An 18,840-nucleotide genomic window follows, 5' to 3' on the forward strand; every position below is an offset into this window, starting at 1 on the left:
TAATGTCTTGACGCAGCTGCTTGACGCATCCTGAATATAAATTCTTTTCACTTTTGTAGCAGGAGTAGAAGGAGAATGACATCGGTCTGAATGACATTCGTGACGAAGAAGAGGAAGAAAAGCAGAATGACATTCGTGACGAAGAAGAGGAAGAAAAGCAGAATGACATTCTTGACGAAGAAGAGGAAGAAAAGCAGAATGACATTCGTGACGAAGAAGAGGAGAATGCCATTGGTCTGAATGACATTCTCGATGAAGAAGAGGAGCAAAAGGAGAATGAGAAGGTTAATAATGGAGCCATTTTGCAAGACAATGTTGAATTGGAGCAGAAGAAGATTGAGAATGAGAATGTTGTTGAGGATCCGCCGATAGAGAACGTTATTCATGAGGCTGTTGTCGAGAATGAGGCTGTTGTTGAGGATCCGCCGATAGAGAACGTTATTCATGAGGCTGTTGTTGAGAATGAGAAAGAAGAAGTGGAGATTGAATATGGAGAGAAGAAAGAAGAAGTGGAGATTGGAGAAGAAGGGGAGAAGAAAGAAGAAGTGAAGAGAAAGCCTATACAAAAGACTTTTCAGAAGAAGGTGGAGAAGAAGGTGGGGAAGAAGAAAGACGAAAATGAGGAAGATGAACTGAAAATAGTGAATACTCCTCCTCCTCTTCCTAAGAAAGTCATATTGGTCACGAGAAGGAATAAGAGGCCGAAGAATGATCCAGATTTCACCGACCCCAATCTGAAACAGCCCAAGTTAAAAGATCCTATCACCGTCAATCCACTTCTAAAATATGACGATCAACTTCTTCATCAATTGCAAACATGGCTTAAAGATCCAAAAACTGACAACACAAAAATTGAGCTCCATACTATATTAGGTGATAAGGCATTATTTCGCCGAATGCTAAAAAGGTTCACCTGACTGACTGATGATGTAAGTAATATTCATGTTAGAATAATTTTAGATTTGCAGATTGTATTTTAAATGTTTTTCTCTCGTGTAGGAAATCGATGCAGGTTGCTTCATTTTGAGAAGAAGAGCTTGGGTATATCCAAAGACATATAAGAAGAACTTCTTTATTGGAGATTGTTGGCTCCACACCAGGTTCACTGCTGAGTACCCTGCGTTTAAGAAAAGTCGTATTGAGTTTGACATTGAAAACTTTTTCGAATACTTCTTGGGAAATGAAAGCAACTATAGGAATAGTTGGAAAGTATGCGATGATATATATATTCCTTTGAACATCAAAGACGTCCACTGGATACTTTGTGTTGTCCGTCTACAGCAATGGCGCGTAGACGTATATGACTGCGATCCTGGATGTTATGCTCTTCTTGATGAGTTTGTGCTACCGATGTGCGAAATGATTCCAGTTATATTTGACAAGGCATTGCCTCTTGAAGATAAACAAAGATTTCCTCTGCTCAACCCTGATTCCGTTTTGCCATACACAAGACTTCCAGAGTCAGAAGTTCCCAAAGCAACTAAGAGTGGAGATTGTGGTGTATTTGTACTAATGTATATTGAGTACTTGACTGCAAACCTGAATCTAGCAGAAGTGACCTCAAATGAGATGAAAGCTTGGAGAGAAAAGTGGGCAGTGAGGTTATTTCATGGACTTGTAGATCCATAAGTTATTTATGAAACTTTTGTACTGATATCAAATTTTTGTAATGTTAATCTCAAACCTTTGTAATATGGTTGATTTAACGATATGAAACGGTGTTAATGATATATATGTTATTGTAATTAATTTAATGCCTTAAGTACACAGTTATATAAACCATGTCTAATGTAATAGGTTCTGCACTAATGTAAACCATGTTTCGTCAAGCAGCTGCGTCAAGCAGCTGCGTCAAGCAGCTGCGTCACGCAGTTTCGTCAAGCAGCTGCGTCAAGCAGTTTCGTCAAGCAGCTGCGTCAAGCAGTTTCGTCAAGCAGCTGCGTCAAGCAGTTTCGTCAAGCAGCTGCGTCAAGCAGTTTCGTCAAGCAGCTGCGTCACGTAGTTTCGTCAAGCAGCTGGGTCTACAAAAACACTTGGTACAAAAACCCTGTCCCTGTATTACATTCACCAGAAAACTACAAAAACACCAGAAAACACCAGAAAACAACATTCAATGAATCCTTGTTACAATACACTTTACTGAATCCTTGAATCCTTGATGCAAAAACAACATTAACACCTCCACACAAGACACTTGGTAATAAGTCTACAAAAACAACATTAACACCACAACACAACACTAACAAGTTCATTCTAAGCTAATGGCTCGTAAGATTGAGATGATGGCTCGTAGGGCTGAGATGAGGGCTCGTACAGTTGAGATGATGATGGCTCATTCTGCTGAGATGATGAGAGCACATGCTGCTGAGATGATGAGGGCTCATGCTGCTGAGATGATGAGGGCTCATGCTGCTGAGATGATGCTCTTTCTCTTGCGGTAGACGGTGCAGGCATCACTGCTTTGCATGTTGCTCTATTATATCCTAGAATCTTGCTTTCTCAAAACCATCACATAATAACTTTTCATACGTTGGAGATAAAAATTCTTGGTGGTTGGACGCTTTTTCTCTTATATCATTAAACCACCCTTGTAATGTTGTTCTTAAAGACTCAAGCATTGCTGAAATTGGATACTTTCTGACTTCCCTGCACTGACTATTTAAACTCTCTGCATAATTGCTTGTGAGTTGATTGTATCGCTTACCGGGGAAATATGCTCTACTCCATCTTTGAAACCCAATCTCTTCCAAATAGGCAGCAATCCTATGATCTTTAACCCTAATCTTGTCAAAAAACCGATTAAATTGGGGGATAGTGTACGCACGAGAAGCCAAATCAAACTCGACATGACAATTATCAGTTTTGAATTTGGCATTAATATTCATCTTTATGTGATATGTGCACGCACCGTGGTCTGCTTCTGGAAAAATAGCACACAAGGCATTGGCTATGCTTGGGTATCTATCGGATACGAAGACGAGATCATCAACTAATCCAATTGCTTCTCTAAGTTTTTGCATAAAATAAGTCCACGAGTTATTATTCTCTGAATCAACAACGCCGAATGCAACAGGATACAGTTGCTCATTGGCATCCAATGCAACAGCCACCAATAGTTGACCTCCCACCTTGTGCTTGAGAAAACTTGCATCAACACACAATACGGGACAGAAGGCTTTGAAACCCCTAATTGAGAGGCCTAGAGACATGAACATATACTTGAAGTGGCCGTGCTCGTCTGTCTGAATATCTGTTATGGTACCCGGATTATTCTTCTCCAACATGTATAGGTATGAAGGCAATTTTCCACAGGAATCCTCTACCGTTCCTCGCACCGCCGTTAAAGCCGTTTCCCTTGCCCTCCAAGCCTTATTATAAGTCAAAAACATCCCATAAGCTGACTGCATGTCTTCAATTATTTTTTTAGGCAAGTGGTTATGGTGATGGTCCATGTACTTACCCTTCATGCACTGCCCAATAACCCATGCCGGTGTTTGCATTTTTTTTTCCGACCTCGACAAAACTGAGCATGAGTATTGTCGATTGAATTTCCGAATCTCAAACATCTCGGAAAACTTACCTTTCACAGCACGTAAGCTCCACTTGCATGTCTCATCCATACATTTCACATACCAAAGATGTTTTCGAGACTTTTTCACTTTGAATTCAAAATGATAAGTCATCGCATATTTATATAGCGTCAGTTGAAGTTCTTTTTTAGTATCAAATAACGTACTGACTTCCAATACGGTTTCACTAGTTAACGCCAATGCAAATGAAGGGTCTGTCGGTGATACGTCTGTAGGGTCTGTCGATGGTGTACCCATTGATGGTCTTGCACTAGATGGTGTACCCATTGACGCTCTTGCACTAGATGGTGTACTCATTGACGCTCTTGCACTAGATGGTGTACCCATTGGTGTAGGTATTGACCGGTGCGGCGTGCGTGCAACTGCTGATGCAGGACTAGTAATAGCTTGGAAATCACTAACCCGTTCATAATTAAAGTCAATAACGCGTTCATGATTAATCAGTTCATGATGAGCCCGTTCATCTTCTTCTCCTCCTCCTTCATTTTCACTTTCAAATAAAATCTGTTGAGAAACAACTCGAGAAACAACGTCGGGTATAGTTTTTTGAGTAATGATTGGTAGTGTAGTATCTTGACTTGGGTACTTCTCTACTAATGAGACACAAAGTGGTGACGAAGATGACGAACTTCGACCCGATATCAACCGTGATAAATACATGCCCACATCTTTATCTCCCTCAATAACAACAGGGGGAAGTTTTGCAGAAGGATCATACATGACTTTAATCACTAAATCATATGCAGACTTTTGCACGTTAATCGTCTCATAGATTGTATCAACTAATTCAACAAATGTAGTACATTGGGGTATATCCATGGTTTTGCATGATTGTGCAGAGAAAGACCTGGTACCATTGGCTGCAATTTGCCACTCTCCATTGTACACAACAAATACGTCAGCAAATACTTCAGCTGCAATTGAAAAAATGATAGTATCAATCGAGAGACACCGTAACAATGAAATGCAAGTAAAGTGTCTGGGGTGCGTTACGCATCTGCGTAACGCAACTACGTGACGCAATTGCGTTACGCAACTACGTGACGCAACTGCGTTACGCACCCGGTTTTCCGCCGCGACGGTGGCATTCCACCTACTCATTCCCTAATCACTATACCCTAACAAACAAAGCGTGGAAAGAGAAATAAAGAAGGAGAAGAATACCTGTAGCAGCAGAAAGAGACATTGTGAAGGAAGAGAAATGGATTCCGCCGTCGTCTTCGTCGGTCGGTGGTTGTCTTTTTTAGAGAGAAGGAGGAGAAGGAAAGTGAAGAAAGAGAAGAAGAAAGAAAGAATGAAGAGAACTAACATTTTTTTTTTATCTTTTCACAATGCCCTCAGGTGCGTCACGCAACGGGGGTATTTTCGGCAGAAAATTGTTTGGGGGTCACCAGCGCTATAAAAATTAGTGGCCCGCACCAAACATAATTAGCCCCCTTTTTGGGTCACTTCCTCAAATTTCCCATTCAAATTACCTTCTAATTTACCCAATAATTAATACGTGACTTATAATGCAACAAAAATCTATTACTCTTCTCTTCTTAGCCCGAAATTTAGAATTAGATAAAAATAAGAATAGAATACTAATAGATTATATTATTATTTTTTTATAATTAAATACAAAACTATTATATTTATTCAATATAAATAAAATATAACTCATCAAACTAAACAATAAATTTTTTTTTTCATGACATCCCAAATTTAAGGGCAGTTACTGATTACCCTAATGTTCCATTGTAAAGTAACATCTAATTATTACATTTGTATTGTTACAACTTTCAACAGTTTCAGAAGATTAAAAATGCCCTTAAAACACACAACAATCCTACAGCTGCCCAACGTTGTTGATTAAAGAATGCCTACCTACCCTTTAAATGATATGTCCACCGAATTGTTTGTAAAGATGTGAATATTTAAATGTTGATTAGTCTATGAACAATGACTTCAAAATAGTCAATATTTATTTATAATAATTAATAACTGCAAACAGATCTTATAACACATTATTATTATTATTTAAATAATCAAACCATTTCAATATTTAATTAAGATAATATGTTAACCGTGGTGAATCAAATTCACTGCTTTTTGATGGAGTCTGAATCTGAATCTGAAACACAGTGAAAAACCTGGAGATGACATTTTGGAGAAACAACCTTAAGCAATAACTTCGCCGTGTCTTCTTGCATCACCGGCGCCGCCTCTTTTTCCACCAGCACCGCCGCCACAATCCGTTCATACCCATATCCGCCACCAGACGCAACATAAGAAATCAACGCCGTCTGTACTGGACCCAAGCTTGGATTAAACGCCGCCGATTCCAAATAAGAACCCTTATAGATTCTCCCTTCACAATCCATCAACGCAATCCCAGATGGAGAACCGCTGTAAGGTGCGTGAGAATTGTTCGCCGCTTTCAGAGCTTCTTCTTTCAATAAATGTCGATTCTTTTTGTACAATTCGCATGACCCATTTGATAAATTGCAGGGTTTTGTCGTATCTTCTATGAACAAAAACTTCAATCTATTATCATGTGGTTCAGGAAGAAGAGGGGTTTCTTCATCTAAGAGATCATATGGGCCAAATGGGATTGGGAGCAATAATGATAAAGGATTGAACTTTGGTGATTCATCGGTTGTGATTAAGATCTGGGTTTTAGAGGCGTTGCGAACCTCTTGCAAGAACTGACGGCAGTGACCGCAAGGGGCGGCGGAGACGGCGAAGGCGGAGAGACCGGGAGAGAGATTGAGAGAGAGGTTTGTGATTAGGAATTGTTCAGCGTGGACTGAATGATGGAGAGGAACTCCGGGGAATTCAAGATTTACCCCGAGAAAGATCCGGCCGTCGGAGCCCAATCCAACGGCGGCGACGGAGAAATTGGAGATTGGACATCGGGCGAGCTTCTGGGAGGATCCAACGAGGGTGGAGAGGAGATCTTTGACAGAGAGACCTGCTTGGTTAGCCATTGATTCAGCTTCGGAGGCTTCAATAACAAATCTGGATACATCCATTATTAAGTAAATGTTTGATTTGCTTCTTTCTTTGTTTTATCAATCTGTTTGTGTTGATTTCTTCTCACAGATGTTCTTAATCGGAGGTTTGATCTAAAAGATTATATATATATATATTAGCTGTGATGTTATGAGAAAAAGATGCTGGCGGCTGAAAATAAAAGGTGAAGGATAAATTCATGGCTGTAAAAGTTGAGCTAAACGAAAAGAAAATAAAGGAATCTGGGCCTTACTGTTCTTTTTGGGCTTTTTGTGGAAACTTGAAAAAGTATTACTGTTATTTTTATTATTTCACTTCAAATCGATTTAAAAATAAAATTTGTTTAGTTGTAAATTCGTAAAATTTAAATTTTATTTTAAATTATAAAAGTTTAATTTAAAAAAATATTAGTTGATGTAACATTTCAACATCTTTCTATTATTATTTTATTTTTTAAAATTTTAAGTCTTTATTCTGGGATAATTTTAGAAAATATTTTAAATAAATATCTACTTTAAATTTTTGTCCAATGTTAAAATTTTATTGTTTGTAGATGATTTAAATAATAATATAAAGATATTAAATTTTAGAATTTAAATAAGAGAATATATAAAATTAATTTTTCTATGGAAAATAATAACTTAATAAAATTAGTTTTTTATTTTAAAATATTTTTAAAAAAATTAATTTTTTAAAAATAATTTATTAATTTTTAATTAAATAATAACTTTAATTTTTAACTAAATTAGTTGGTTTTTAATAATAATTTATAAATGTTTATTAAGAGAAACAATGTTCTTTAAAATTTTATTTAAATATATATTTTAAAATCATTTTTTTTTTGGATTTTAAAAAAATATTATGCACAAATATTTATTTAGTCTATATTAAGAAGAATCAATCTTGTATTTATTGAAAAGTTATTATTTATTTTGTTTTTATTATCATTTCATCTATAGATATATAAAAGAAAAAGTATTTAGATATTTTTTTTTAATTTTTGGATATTTGTATATAGTATGTAATTATCTAGGTAAATTATTATCCCTCATTATATTATGTATAGATATAGTTATTGTCCGGGTACAATGGTATAATGATTATTTTTATTATTAATATATATTATTATTATTTATTATATATTTACGTATAATTATTATTTTATTATATATATTATGTTATTATATATATATATATATATATATATATATCTTTTATTATTATTTCTTTTATTATATTAATTAATTGTTATTATTACATTTATTTTTTTAATTAATTATAACTTAACACGCTTAATATATTTATATTAAAAAATGCAAAAGACTAATAAGCTCAAAGCTTCTTGACAGACTTTACTATTTCAATGGAGAGTGTTAGGGCTTTAATCTAAACCGAATATCCGATCGAATTTATATTCGAATAAACTGATTTTGATTTACATTTTTAGTTTTTGAATCGAATTCTAAATCGAATCGAATTCAAATACAGTTCTCGGTTCGTGTTGGTGAACATTTTTCGAGTCTATGTTAATATAAAAGACCTTTCTATACAAATCTTTTAATATTTTTATTATTAAATTTTTTTTTATCATATATAATTTATTTGTTATATTTTAATTTTTTAATCAATTATAAATTGATGGGTTTAAAATATTTATATTAAAAAAAGGCTCAAAAGACTAATAAGTCCAAGGTTATTTGGAATGGGCTTATCAAGAGTGTGGGTAGTTGATAAACCTATGTCAAATCTATGGAGTCATCTTAAACCTCTAATCTTATTTTTTATTTAAATAGAATTGTTTACAGCTTAATTAAACGTAAAAAAAAAACTTAAAATTTATGATTTGTATAAAGTTATTATAGCCCTTGGATGGAACCAAACAAGCTTGATTCTTCTTTAGAAAAATCTTAAAAACTTGAAGTTTGTATTTTATTGATGGATTTTATTTGTAATGTTCTTAATGTTTTCTTTATGTTTTTTCCCTCGTTCTAGAAAATTCGAATATGAGGATGTCTCAAAAATATATTAATGAAATCTTACCGAAGACTTTGAAACATCCCCAGATTCGAAACTAGTAAGGGGGTGCTTGGTTCAAATAAAGGAATGGGAATAGGATTGGGATTGATAGATGTGTGGAATGGGAATGGGTATGATTGATAGAAGTGTAGTGTTTGGTTAAGAGTTTTAATCATTCACATTCCCATTGATAACGTTTGGATTTATAAGAGAAAAGTTATAAATATAATTTTGTTATTAAAATTATGATTAATTTTAATTTTATTTTATTAAATTAAAAAAATAAAATATTATTATTTTTGTAGTGTTTAAAATATATAAAATATTTAAGTGACATAATTTAATAAAATATAAACATCTAATATTTTTTCATATTAATTATATTTTTTCAAAATAAAAATAAAAATACTTATAACAAAAAAAATGTTGAATTTTCAATTTTTTACTAATTATAAATAAATAATTATCTATTAAATATAAATAATATAAGAAAAAGTCTTTCAAATATTATATATTTTAAATTAAATATAATATTTTATTTAATAATATATTATAACATGATATAATTTTTTTAATAATATTTTTAATTAAAATATTTCATATTTAATTTTTTAATATTTTTTATATAAATTGTTATTTTATTTCTAGTTTTATATTTTAATTAATTTATTTTAATTTTATTATTAATATATAATATTTAAAATTAATTATATAAAATTAATTATATTATCATTAGTTATTGTAATTATCACTAAAATTTTATTTTAAATAATTCCTTAATATTATTTAAATAATTGAAATTATTTATTCATAAATAAATAAAAATTTATTATTATGTTAATTATAAAATAACGTATAATATAATTATAAAATATATATGATAATAAAATTATAATTATAATTATGAGAGAGAAAATAGGAGAGTGGAGATAATGGGAGAGAAAGTGTATCGCTCCGGAATGGGATTCATTCCTCCCAATATAGAGAGGATTGGATGATTCCTGAGTATCCGGGAATCAAATCAATATCCTGGAATCAAAACCACCAACCAAACATCTCATTTCATTCCCTTTCCCATTCCTGAGTACAAAAACCACGTACCAAGCATGCCCTAAATCTTCTTGGAAATAAAATTTACCAATAAAACAAAATCTTCAAGTTTTCAAATATTCTAAAGAAGGAATTAAAGTTTGTTTTGTTCATCCAAAAGCTCTAATAACTTCATTCTGTAAAAAAAATATTTTTTTAACTCACTTCTTAATCTAGTGTTCATCTTCAACCCTTCACTAACCTCGTAAACATGAAAAACTAAGCAATCAAATTGAAGAAGATCACAGGGCTGTTGCCTCCATTTAAGAGTGTTCATCGGTTTGATTTTTGAGTTATTTGAGTTTTCGATTCGGGTTCTTCAAATTTTTATTTTTGTAAGCAAATTTGAAAACCGAACCGATTTGAATAAATTCGAAATCGATTTAATAAAATTTGGTTTGAATTCGGTCGAATATTCGATTTAGACCATATATTGACATATCCCTAAGATAAAAAAAAATCTTAAAAAATTAACAAAATAAATAAGTTGTTAAAGAAATCTTATCTATTTAAATTATAAAAAAAATGACACAAACTAAGATTAGTAACTCATTGTCGATATTCGGTAATTGAATGATCTAAGTTAAACAGTGTTGACGACGACAATATATGCCAGTAGAGAGGAGTTAACGACGACAATATATGACGGTGGAAATGTATTATTGACAGTGATAATATTACTAGTGAAATAACTAGATAAGTAAAGAATTTAGATATTCTTAAGGTTGTAGATGACGTGGACAACTGAAAAGACAATAAAGGTTAGGAAGATGGCCGACTAAAAAATGGTAAAATGAATAAGGAATTATGGATTTATTGAATTATTGGGCTGGATATTAAGGATCTAGTAGTAGACCTATAATAATTTAATATATAATATATAATAAATTATATAATTTATAATAAAAATAAATAATAAAAATTTAATTCGATTTTAGTTTGGTTTCGAGTTAAACCTAAACTAAATCAATTGAATAGTAAAAGCTACATATGAAACACCAAAGATTAAGAATATTATTCGAATTAAAAAAATTCGATACGACAAATCCAAATTGACTAAATAAAATATCATACTAAACAAAACACGACATCAACTCAAATCTGAAGGTTGAAAAGAAATACAGTTCATTATATATAATAACAGAAAAATTATTTTCACCTTACATAGTTACACTTTAGGACTTTAATATAGATATTAAGTATTTCTTAGATTGTTAATACAATACAACACAAATATTTTTAACACAAATTTAAGCCAAAGCCTAGAAGGATAGGGAACCCCTAGGCATGGACATTGCTTATTTCCTTCATTTTCTGAAACCTAGGACTCTTCTCCCCAAACTTAGTCTTACCATAATAATTCAAATAATCCTGAAAACGGAACTCAGGATACATCAACTCCGTCGCCGGCGAAATCACAGCGTCACCGGCAGGATTATAGAACGTAGCAATCGACAACCTACTTCCTTCCTTATCCGCCATCACTCGATGAACCACACTCTTGTACCTTCCATTACTCAAAACCTCAATTTGATCGCCGGTGTTAACGAATATACCGTTGTTCTTCGAAGGCGGAATGTCCATCCAACATTTCCCATCTTTCAAGAACTGTAGACCCGGAACTTGATCGTCCTGAAGCAACAGGATTATGCCGCCGGCGTCTGTGTGTTCGCGTAATCCCCTGATTAGCTCCGGCTGTGGACATTTTGGGTATTTCGCTACCTTCGTTCCCACTGTAGGACCCTTGCTTCCCTTGAATGATTCTTTTATGAAGTTTTTATCTAAGCCCAGATTTACGCACATTAGTTCAGACAGTTTTTCGGCCAGATTTATCAGTTGTTCAATGTATGCATCCATTGTTTTCCTGGGTTAAGAACAAAAAACAAAGATGGTTTGTTTGGACATGGACATGGTTTGAGATATTAACTGGAGACAAGACTTACCCGAAATCCTCCGGGAGATTGGGGAGTTCATTGATGTTGGAATTTGGACGGTGACAAACGAAGAAAGTGGTTTCCCAATCTGCAGAATCTGAGGTAATGGTTTTGATTTCCAACCCTTTAACAATCTCAGATTCATAGAAGTTTTTCTTCATTCGATCATCATAATGCTGATTCACCAGTTGTTTCACTTTGCCCATCAATTCATAATCCAGTCCATGGTTTTCAATCTGCAAATAAAGACATGATCATGACTTTATGAATTCTTGATTGACATGTAATTTACTTACCATGAAACAACCCCATTTTTCACTAGCTTCATGGAGAATAGCCATAGCTTCAGCTCTCTGTTCATCATCATCACCATCAAGCTTTTTGAAGTCTATAACTGGAACCTCCATTAATTTACTAGCTAATTCTCTCTCTCAGAGTCTCAAGAAGGGGATGATGAATTAATTGATGATTGTATTTTGAAACTAAGCTTGGTTTATATAGGGTTTTATTTTACAGAATGGTCAACTATTCATTTTAACCCCAAAATGAAGTAAAGGTAGCACCTTTTTAGAGGGTAAGTTCAATTAACAGTTAGAAATGTATCAAGACGTTGCTACAATTGTTAGTAAAATGCATGAATCTAATCAAGTTTTCTTTCATTCTTTCATATTTTATAAGTTTTTTTTTTTTTTTTTAAAAAAAAAAGCATGTAATGTAATAATATTATAAAATAAATAGTCATTTAAGCATAATGACAAAAACAAAACACTTGTCTAAAAAAAATCAAGCAATGTTTGCGAAGATCTTCTAAGAGGACAACGAGCTCTCTTACGAATCAAACCTCATATAATGTCAATAGGATAGTATTTTAAAATTTTCGTAACTATCATTTAAGATTGTTGAAAGTTTTGAGATTTTTCTTTACCTAAATTATCCATAAAAAAATAATATAGATTTAGCCCAAATTCGTGTGCCCGCAAATCTAACCGCCCCATACTGTTCATGGTGGGGAATAAAATTTAGTTTAATTTCAAAACAGGGGGCAGTGTGCATGTTATTCCATGAAGCTAGGGCTGCCTTAAAAGTGTTTTCTTTCAAATTCTGTGGGCGGTTTGGCCTTGTTTGGTTGTTTTTAAATGATATCCTAACCCACTAGGGGATATTGCTCACTTGCTTTTAAGTTTTACCCAATTGAATGGTGAGTTGAAGATACCATAAACTCAACCAAACGGAACCTTGGAAGATGCGTCTTTGAGACAATATATAGTGGATCAAGCAAAACATAAATATTATAAACAGTTTTTGTTGTTCCTAATTGTTATCTTTTATAGGTAATTAGAACGTTTCATATATAAAATAGGTAACCTAAACATCAATTCATTCGGAGAACGTTTCATCTGCTTTGTTTCGTCTTCACTACACAAATAGAAGAGTTTATGTTTGGTTGAGCCACTATTGTCTTGTCTTAGACTGGACATGGTTTGTTTGGTTGATCAACTTACTTATTGGACATGTCTCATAGTTATTGAAGGCAGAGACAGATATAGGAATTAAAGTTCGGGATGAGCTTGAGTCTATGTCAGCCCCTAACGTAGATCCGACTCTGATTGAAGTAATAATGTATAGATTTTTTATCGTATCAAAATCTTATATCCGACAAATCTTATTTGATCGGTATAACCAGGGGCGGAGCCACATGGGCTAGGGTGGGCTCCAGCCCCACCTAAATTAAAATATTAAAAGACAACATTTTATATATATATTAAATAAATGACTCTTAGCCCAGATGGCAATATTTCTAAACTGTGAAGATGAGGTCAGGTGATCAATCCTGGCCTCACTTTTAATATTATTTTTATCTAAAAATTAATTCATAATTATTTTATTTTATACCAACAATATTTTCTAATATATAAATAATATTTATTTATATAAATAACTTTAATTTATTATATTTTAAAATATAATTTTTATCTATAAATTAATTCATAATTATTTTATTTTATACTAACAATATTTTTTAATATACAAATATTTATAATAATCCATAAATTTTAATTAATATATAAATAAAATTTATTTATATAAATAAAGTATAAAAAATTATATATAAAATAATGTAAATCATATAATAATATTATTTATTTTAAAATTATATTTATATAATAATTATACATTATTTTTTATTTATTTTAATATAATTAATAATACAAATTATTTATAAGGGTAAAATATAAAAATTAAAATAATAATAGTGTTTTATATTTCTTAATTTTAAACTATTTCAAAATTTTATAAGAAAATATAAATTAATATTAATAAACAAGTTAAAATAGTTACATTAGTTTGATTCGGTATTTAAATAAAGAATTTAATATCCCTGCTCAAAAACCTAACAAATCTCATAGAATTGATGTTGATGTAAGTTCTCTTGATCCAGCATTACGTATTCCGATATGGAAATATCCTTTTAATAAAATGGATGAAATTAGACGAACTAATATAAGATGGGGTCATATCAACTTATTAAGGATGAGTACCCGCCGATCAAATTTGGAAATCAAAATCGACGATTCCAAAGTCATTGGTTTAAGAAATTTACTTGGTTAGAATACTCTCCTTTGAAAGATGCTGCTTTTTGTTTCCCATGTTTCTTGTTTGAACATAAGCAACCCCAAAAACCTACATTTACAATAAACGAATTCAAATATTGAAAGCGAGTTAATGATGATGATAGATGCTCTTTTGTTATGCATTAGGATGTAATATTTCACCACATAATAGGGCAATTGAATATCTTGATAATCTAATGAATATCCTTGTCATATTGACAAAGTACTGAATGCATAGTATTTAGATGAAAAACAAAATAACAGATTACGACTTAGAACAACTATTGAAAGCACTTGGTGGCTCACTTTGCAAGCGTGTGCATTGAGAGGGCATGACGAGTCTCCATCTTTGAATAATCGTGGAAATTTTATTGAAAAAAAACGGAGTATAGAAAGTTAAATCTGAGATGCAAGTTGGAGTCAGCCCCAGGTAATTTTTTATCCTGGCTCCGCCCCTGGGTATAACAATTGAATCAATTTAAAAGTTACTTCTAATCTACACCTAACATGAACTAGTAATCTAGTACTAAGCTAATTTAAAAGGTTCACAATATCTCTTGTTTTATTTACTTCTTATTCATCTTACTTATCATCCTCTACAAGATTTGTGTCCTACTTGTTTCAAATATTCTATCAAATGGTATATATGAGTAGAATTATGAGTCATTTTCATCACTAAATTAACCTAATATTTCAAAACTCTTGATTTAAGATTAAGGACTAATTAGCTAGTCTAGGTATATATTAATTTCAATTTGTGACAAACACAAATAGACATGGATCGAAATAGCAAATAAGACATAAATTTATCTAAATTTACGAAGATGACAACTATATTAATAATAATAATTCGTTTTCTTTTTCATTAGGTAACAACTAATTAAGAAATATTCGGATAACAATAATGTTAATCTTTACCTAAAAAACTTGAAAAACTCAAGAATATGAACTAGTTGAGAGGATTTAAATCTTCACAATTTTTTCTTCTTGGTTGTTATTATCTTAATTTTGTATTTATGAATGTAAATATCATGATCATAGTTTAATTAGACAATAAAATAATTGAGGGGTCTTGTACCTTTGTTTCTTACTTTAACTTGTCTACTTGGTTCCATGATTTGAGTCACGTAGAAATATATATATATATTAATCTTCATAATAAACCAATTATTAACCAATGAAGTGAAGTTGTTAGGTATTGATGTGACACTTATTTACATCAAATTCTTAATTGGTATTTTAAATAATAATTTCTATAGCGAGAGATTAAAAAAATAATTATGATTATTTTGATGATATTTCCTTTAAAAATAATTCTCAAACTAGCTCTAGTAAAGTTTCCTAGTAAGTAAAATTGTATCAAAATTTGTATTTATTATAGTAGATAGCTAGGTCATGAACCCATTTATCTATACATTTATTTATTTTTTAAAATTATTAAATAAAAAATTTCAATAACCAATTAAGTGTTAAAAAAGTAAAAAAAAAAGTGTGACTGTTAACAATATCATGATTTTAAATATTCTAATGTATCTCAAACTTCTTCAAATAAAATTGGTATTTTCAATCTTGCATTATTATCTAAAAGACTAAAACAAATGATTTACACATTTAGTATTTAATTAAACATATATGCTATTTATTTTGGTTTACCAAAGAAGGAAAACAAACATGGGATAAGGACATTTTCCTTAGCAATACAATAATTAATATCTATGATAAGGTGTTATATAACTTGTCAAGAAGTTGATGTCTAATTTAAGGCATTTTTGTAAAACAAATCTCAGTACTGGCTGGCCTTTTCTTAGTGTCAATATGATGCTAATAGGTTCGATAATAAGAGAGGACTCGAAGAAGAATTTGGTTGGCTAGTCCCCATTGGAACCGCAAGCGTGAGCTCTAAGTCAGGAACATATTTCTTCGACTTAGAAGATGTTTGTTCGGATACCATATCGAAGAGACTTGAACGCCTCTTCTTGTTATTGTGGCTGTCTTGTCGGAGAAAGTATTTTTGAGCATGACTAGCAACTTGTGTTGAAGTCCTTGTTTTCACAAAGTTGTTGGAAATTCCTCTCCAATCACCTTTTCCAAGCTTCTCCAATCCTTCTACAAACCTTCTATGTTCTTCCTCCGTCCATGGCATCCCTATAGAATCATTCTTCAATATGTTAGATAACCATATGGACTTAAGAAATTGTAGAAAAATAAATAATTCAATGTATACCTTTCTTTCTCTCTTGGTTTCGACCTAAAAGCCCGTTTATGTTTTCTTGGAGGGAAAGTCTTGACGAAGGTAAAGAAGTAAAATGAGACGGGGATGATGACGAGGGAAGACAATCCATGCTTAGGCTTTTCTTGATGAAAATGGAAGAGGAGGAAGAAGATAAGTCGAGATGAACCCCGAATAGCTTTAGCCCACCGATATTATCGACCGTAGTTGTCGTGTTGGTTCTATATGATGTGCATGTTCTTGAATTATGGCCTATGTTTCCACAATGTGAGCACTTTCTTGCCATTTTAATCTCCACCCACTTGGAATGGAGCTCGATCGGTACTTGGTCACTAGTCAGATTATAGAACACGAATTAAGAGAGAAAGAGATATTTATAAATAAAACTTGGGTTGGTGCTATTTATGATCATGTTTGAAAGGTGGGGCTATGGGAAAAATGGGCACACAACAAGATTAATTAAGAGATGATTGGATGGACAATATTGTTTTTCAGTGCGTTGATATTTTCAAAGCATTTGGTTTTTATTAATTTATCCTTATACTATGCGTAAATTTGAAATCTTAACCGGCTAAAAATTTTCACAAAATTTATCCGGACTTATAACGATTATAATATCAAACAAAGCAAAATTTACTCAAATGACTTAAATAATCATATATATATATATATATATATATATATATATATATATATATATATATATATATATATATATATATTATTTTGGATCATCTTTTGCTTGTGTGAAGATTCAGCTTATAACTTTGAGAATAATGTGTTAATGTATTCTACCGTTAAATATGAGTTACCATTTCAAGGGAATTGGATTGATGATGTTTGAAATTTGAGAGTAATAATTGATTACTACAATTTCTTAATTACTTAATTATGAATTTGTGAGGGACGAAAAAATCACTAACGCCTTATTCAGTATGATTTTTCAAATAACTCCATACAAATCAAACATCATTCATCAATTACATCACTCAATTCATTAACCAAAATATTAAAATATTATTTATTTTAAATTATTATTATTTATTTTATTTATATATATCAATTTTCTTTAAATCTTTTTATCAAAAAAAATAAATAAATAATTATTACATTTTCAAAATCATCACTCATTATTCGTTATTTTCTCTCTCTTTATTTTTAAAAAACTAATTACTGAATACAGCCTTAAAGAAGATGGTACAGAAAGTGGTATGGTACAGAAAGTGGTAATTTTGGCACGTATAATCATGAGTTTTTTTCTTAAAAAAAATATGATTTGTATAGATGGACATATAAACTATATATTTCTAACAAATATAATCTATATAATATATTGAAAATATAATAGGAAGATAATATATCGGTAAGATATAATATCGATATTATATTAGTTTCCTTATAAGTTTAATTTAATGTCTATATAAAGAAATTAATATAATATAATATAATATTGATATTATATCTTGCAAATATATTATCATTATATTATATTTAATATATTATATTATTTAATATATTATATTAATTATATTTATTAATTTCAACTCATTAACTCTTTTTTATCAATATTAATAACATATCTACATCTATGTATGAATGCATTTAGTAATTCTACGAGAAAATATGGTCTTTCATTTTGGTCAAAGAGTATGTATTGTTAAAGAATTTGGGAAGATGACTAATATTAATATTAGAAAAAATTGACTTTGACTTTGACTTGGAAAATTGAGAATTTCTTCTTATTTTTTTATTACCAATTAAATGTGCAATGTATATATATTTTTTTAAAATTTTTTCCTAGTAATTATATGGGGTAAAATTTGTAGAGAGACTCACACTAGTTTAATAGGAAAAACTTTGGACAAATTTTTTTTTTCACGGCAATAAATTGGGTCAAGTATAAGTTTTATTCATTTTAATTTTGTTGAATATGTATTAGACAATATGAATTGATTTAGAATATATATTTAATTTACTTAAATTTGATCATCATAACTCATACAATTTAATAAATAAACCAAACACCAATCTTATATTTTTTCTCTCTAAAATGAAAATAAATTCTATAGAAGTTGATAGGGTCAATTTCTCCAATGATTTTTTTTAACATCGGATAGTGTCTTGTTTTTCTTTTTATAACTCAGATTTGAGTTAATGTTGCATTTTGTTTGGTTCGGCATCATGTTTAGTTGATTTAGTTTTTTTGACTCGGATTTATAATCCGAATAATACCTCTAATCGTCGGTGGGTCGTTTGCTGCACATACCCTCCAATTATGTTGGTGATCATTTCTCGAGTCCGTGTCCGTTCTCTTCTTAGAAGCAAATGAGACGAAATAATCGGGTCTAGAATTATTTTTCATTTTTTCAATAAAA

At 31.1% G+C, this 18,840-nt stretch overlaps 3 protein-coding genes across 3 annotated transcripts; all 3 read right to left on the minus strand.

The window, feature by feature from the left end:
• Window positions 1-5,562: 5,562 nt before the first annotated feature.
• LOC124911529 (cytidine deaminase 1) lies at window positions 5,563-6,724 on the minus strand. The gene has a single exon (XM_047452027.1). The coding sequence runs from the start codon at window positions 6,602-6,604 to the stop codon at window positions 5,672-5,674; it is 933 nt and encodes a 310-aa protein (XP_047307983.1). The 5' UTR covers window positions 6,605-6,724; the 3' UTR covers window positions 5,563-5,671.
• A 4,127-nt stretch (window positions 6,725-10,851) lies between these two features.
• LOC124911906 (1-aminocyclopropane-1-carboxylate oxidase 1) lies at window positions 10,852-12,085 on the minus strand. The gene is made up of 3 exons (XM_047452438.1): window positions 11,920-12,085; window positions 11,633-11,859; window positions 10,852-11,553 (listed from the first exon to the last, which is right to left on the minus strand). The coding sequence occupies exons 1-3, from the start codon at window positions 12,028-12,030 to the stop codon at window positions 10,971-10,973; spliced, it is 921 nt and encodes a 306-aa protein (XP_047308394.1). The 5' UTR covers window positions 12,031-12,085; the 3' UTR covers window positions 10,852-10,970.
• A 3,895-nt stretch (window positions 12,086-15,980) lies between these two features.
• LOC124911907 (transcription factor MYBS3-like) lies at window positions 15,981-16,764 on the minus strand. The gene is made up of 2 exons (XM_047452439.1): window positions 16,460-16,764; window positions 15,981-16,380 (listed from the first exon to the last, which is right to left on the minus strand). The coding sequence occupies exons 1-2, from the start codon at window positions 16,749-16,751 to the stop codon at window positions 16,046-16,048; spliced, it is 627 nt and encodes a 208-aa protein (XP_047308395.1). The 5' UTR covers window positions 16,752-16,764; the 3' UTR covers window positions 15,981-16,045.
• Window positions 16,765-18,840: the final 2,076 nt, after the last annotated feature.

This window comes from Impatiens glandulifera, chromosome 8 (genome assembly GCF_907164915.1).
Source record: "Impatiens glandulifera chromosome 8, dImpGla2.1, whole genome shotgun sequence".
NCBI classification, from domain to species: domain Eukaryota; kingdom Viridiplantae; phylum Streptophyta; class Magnoliopsida; order Ericales; family Balsaminaceae; genus Impatiens; species Impatiens glandulifera.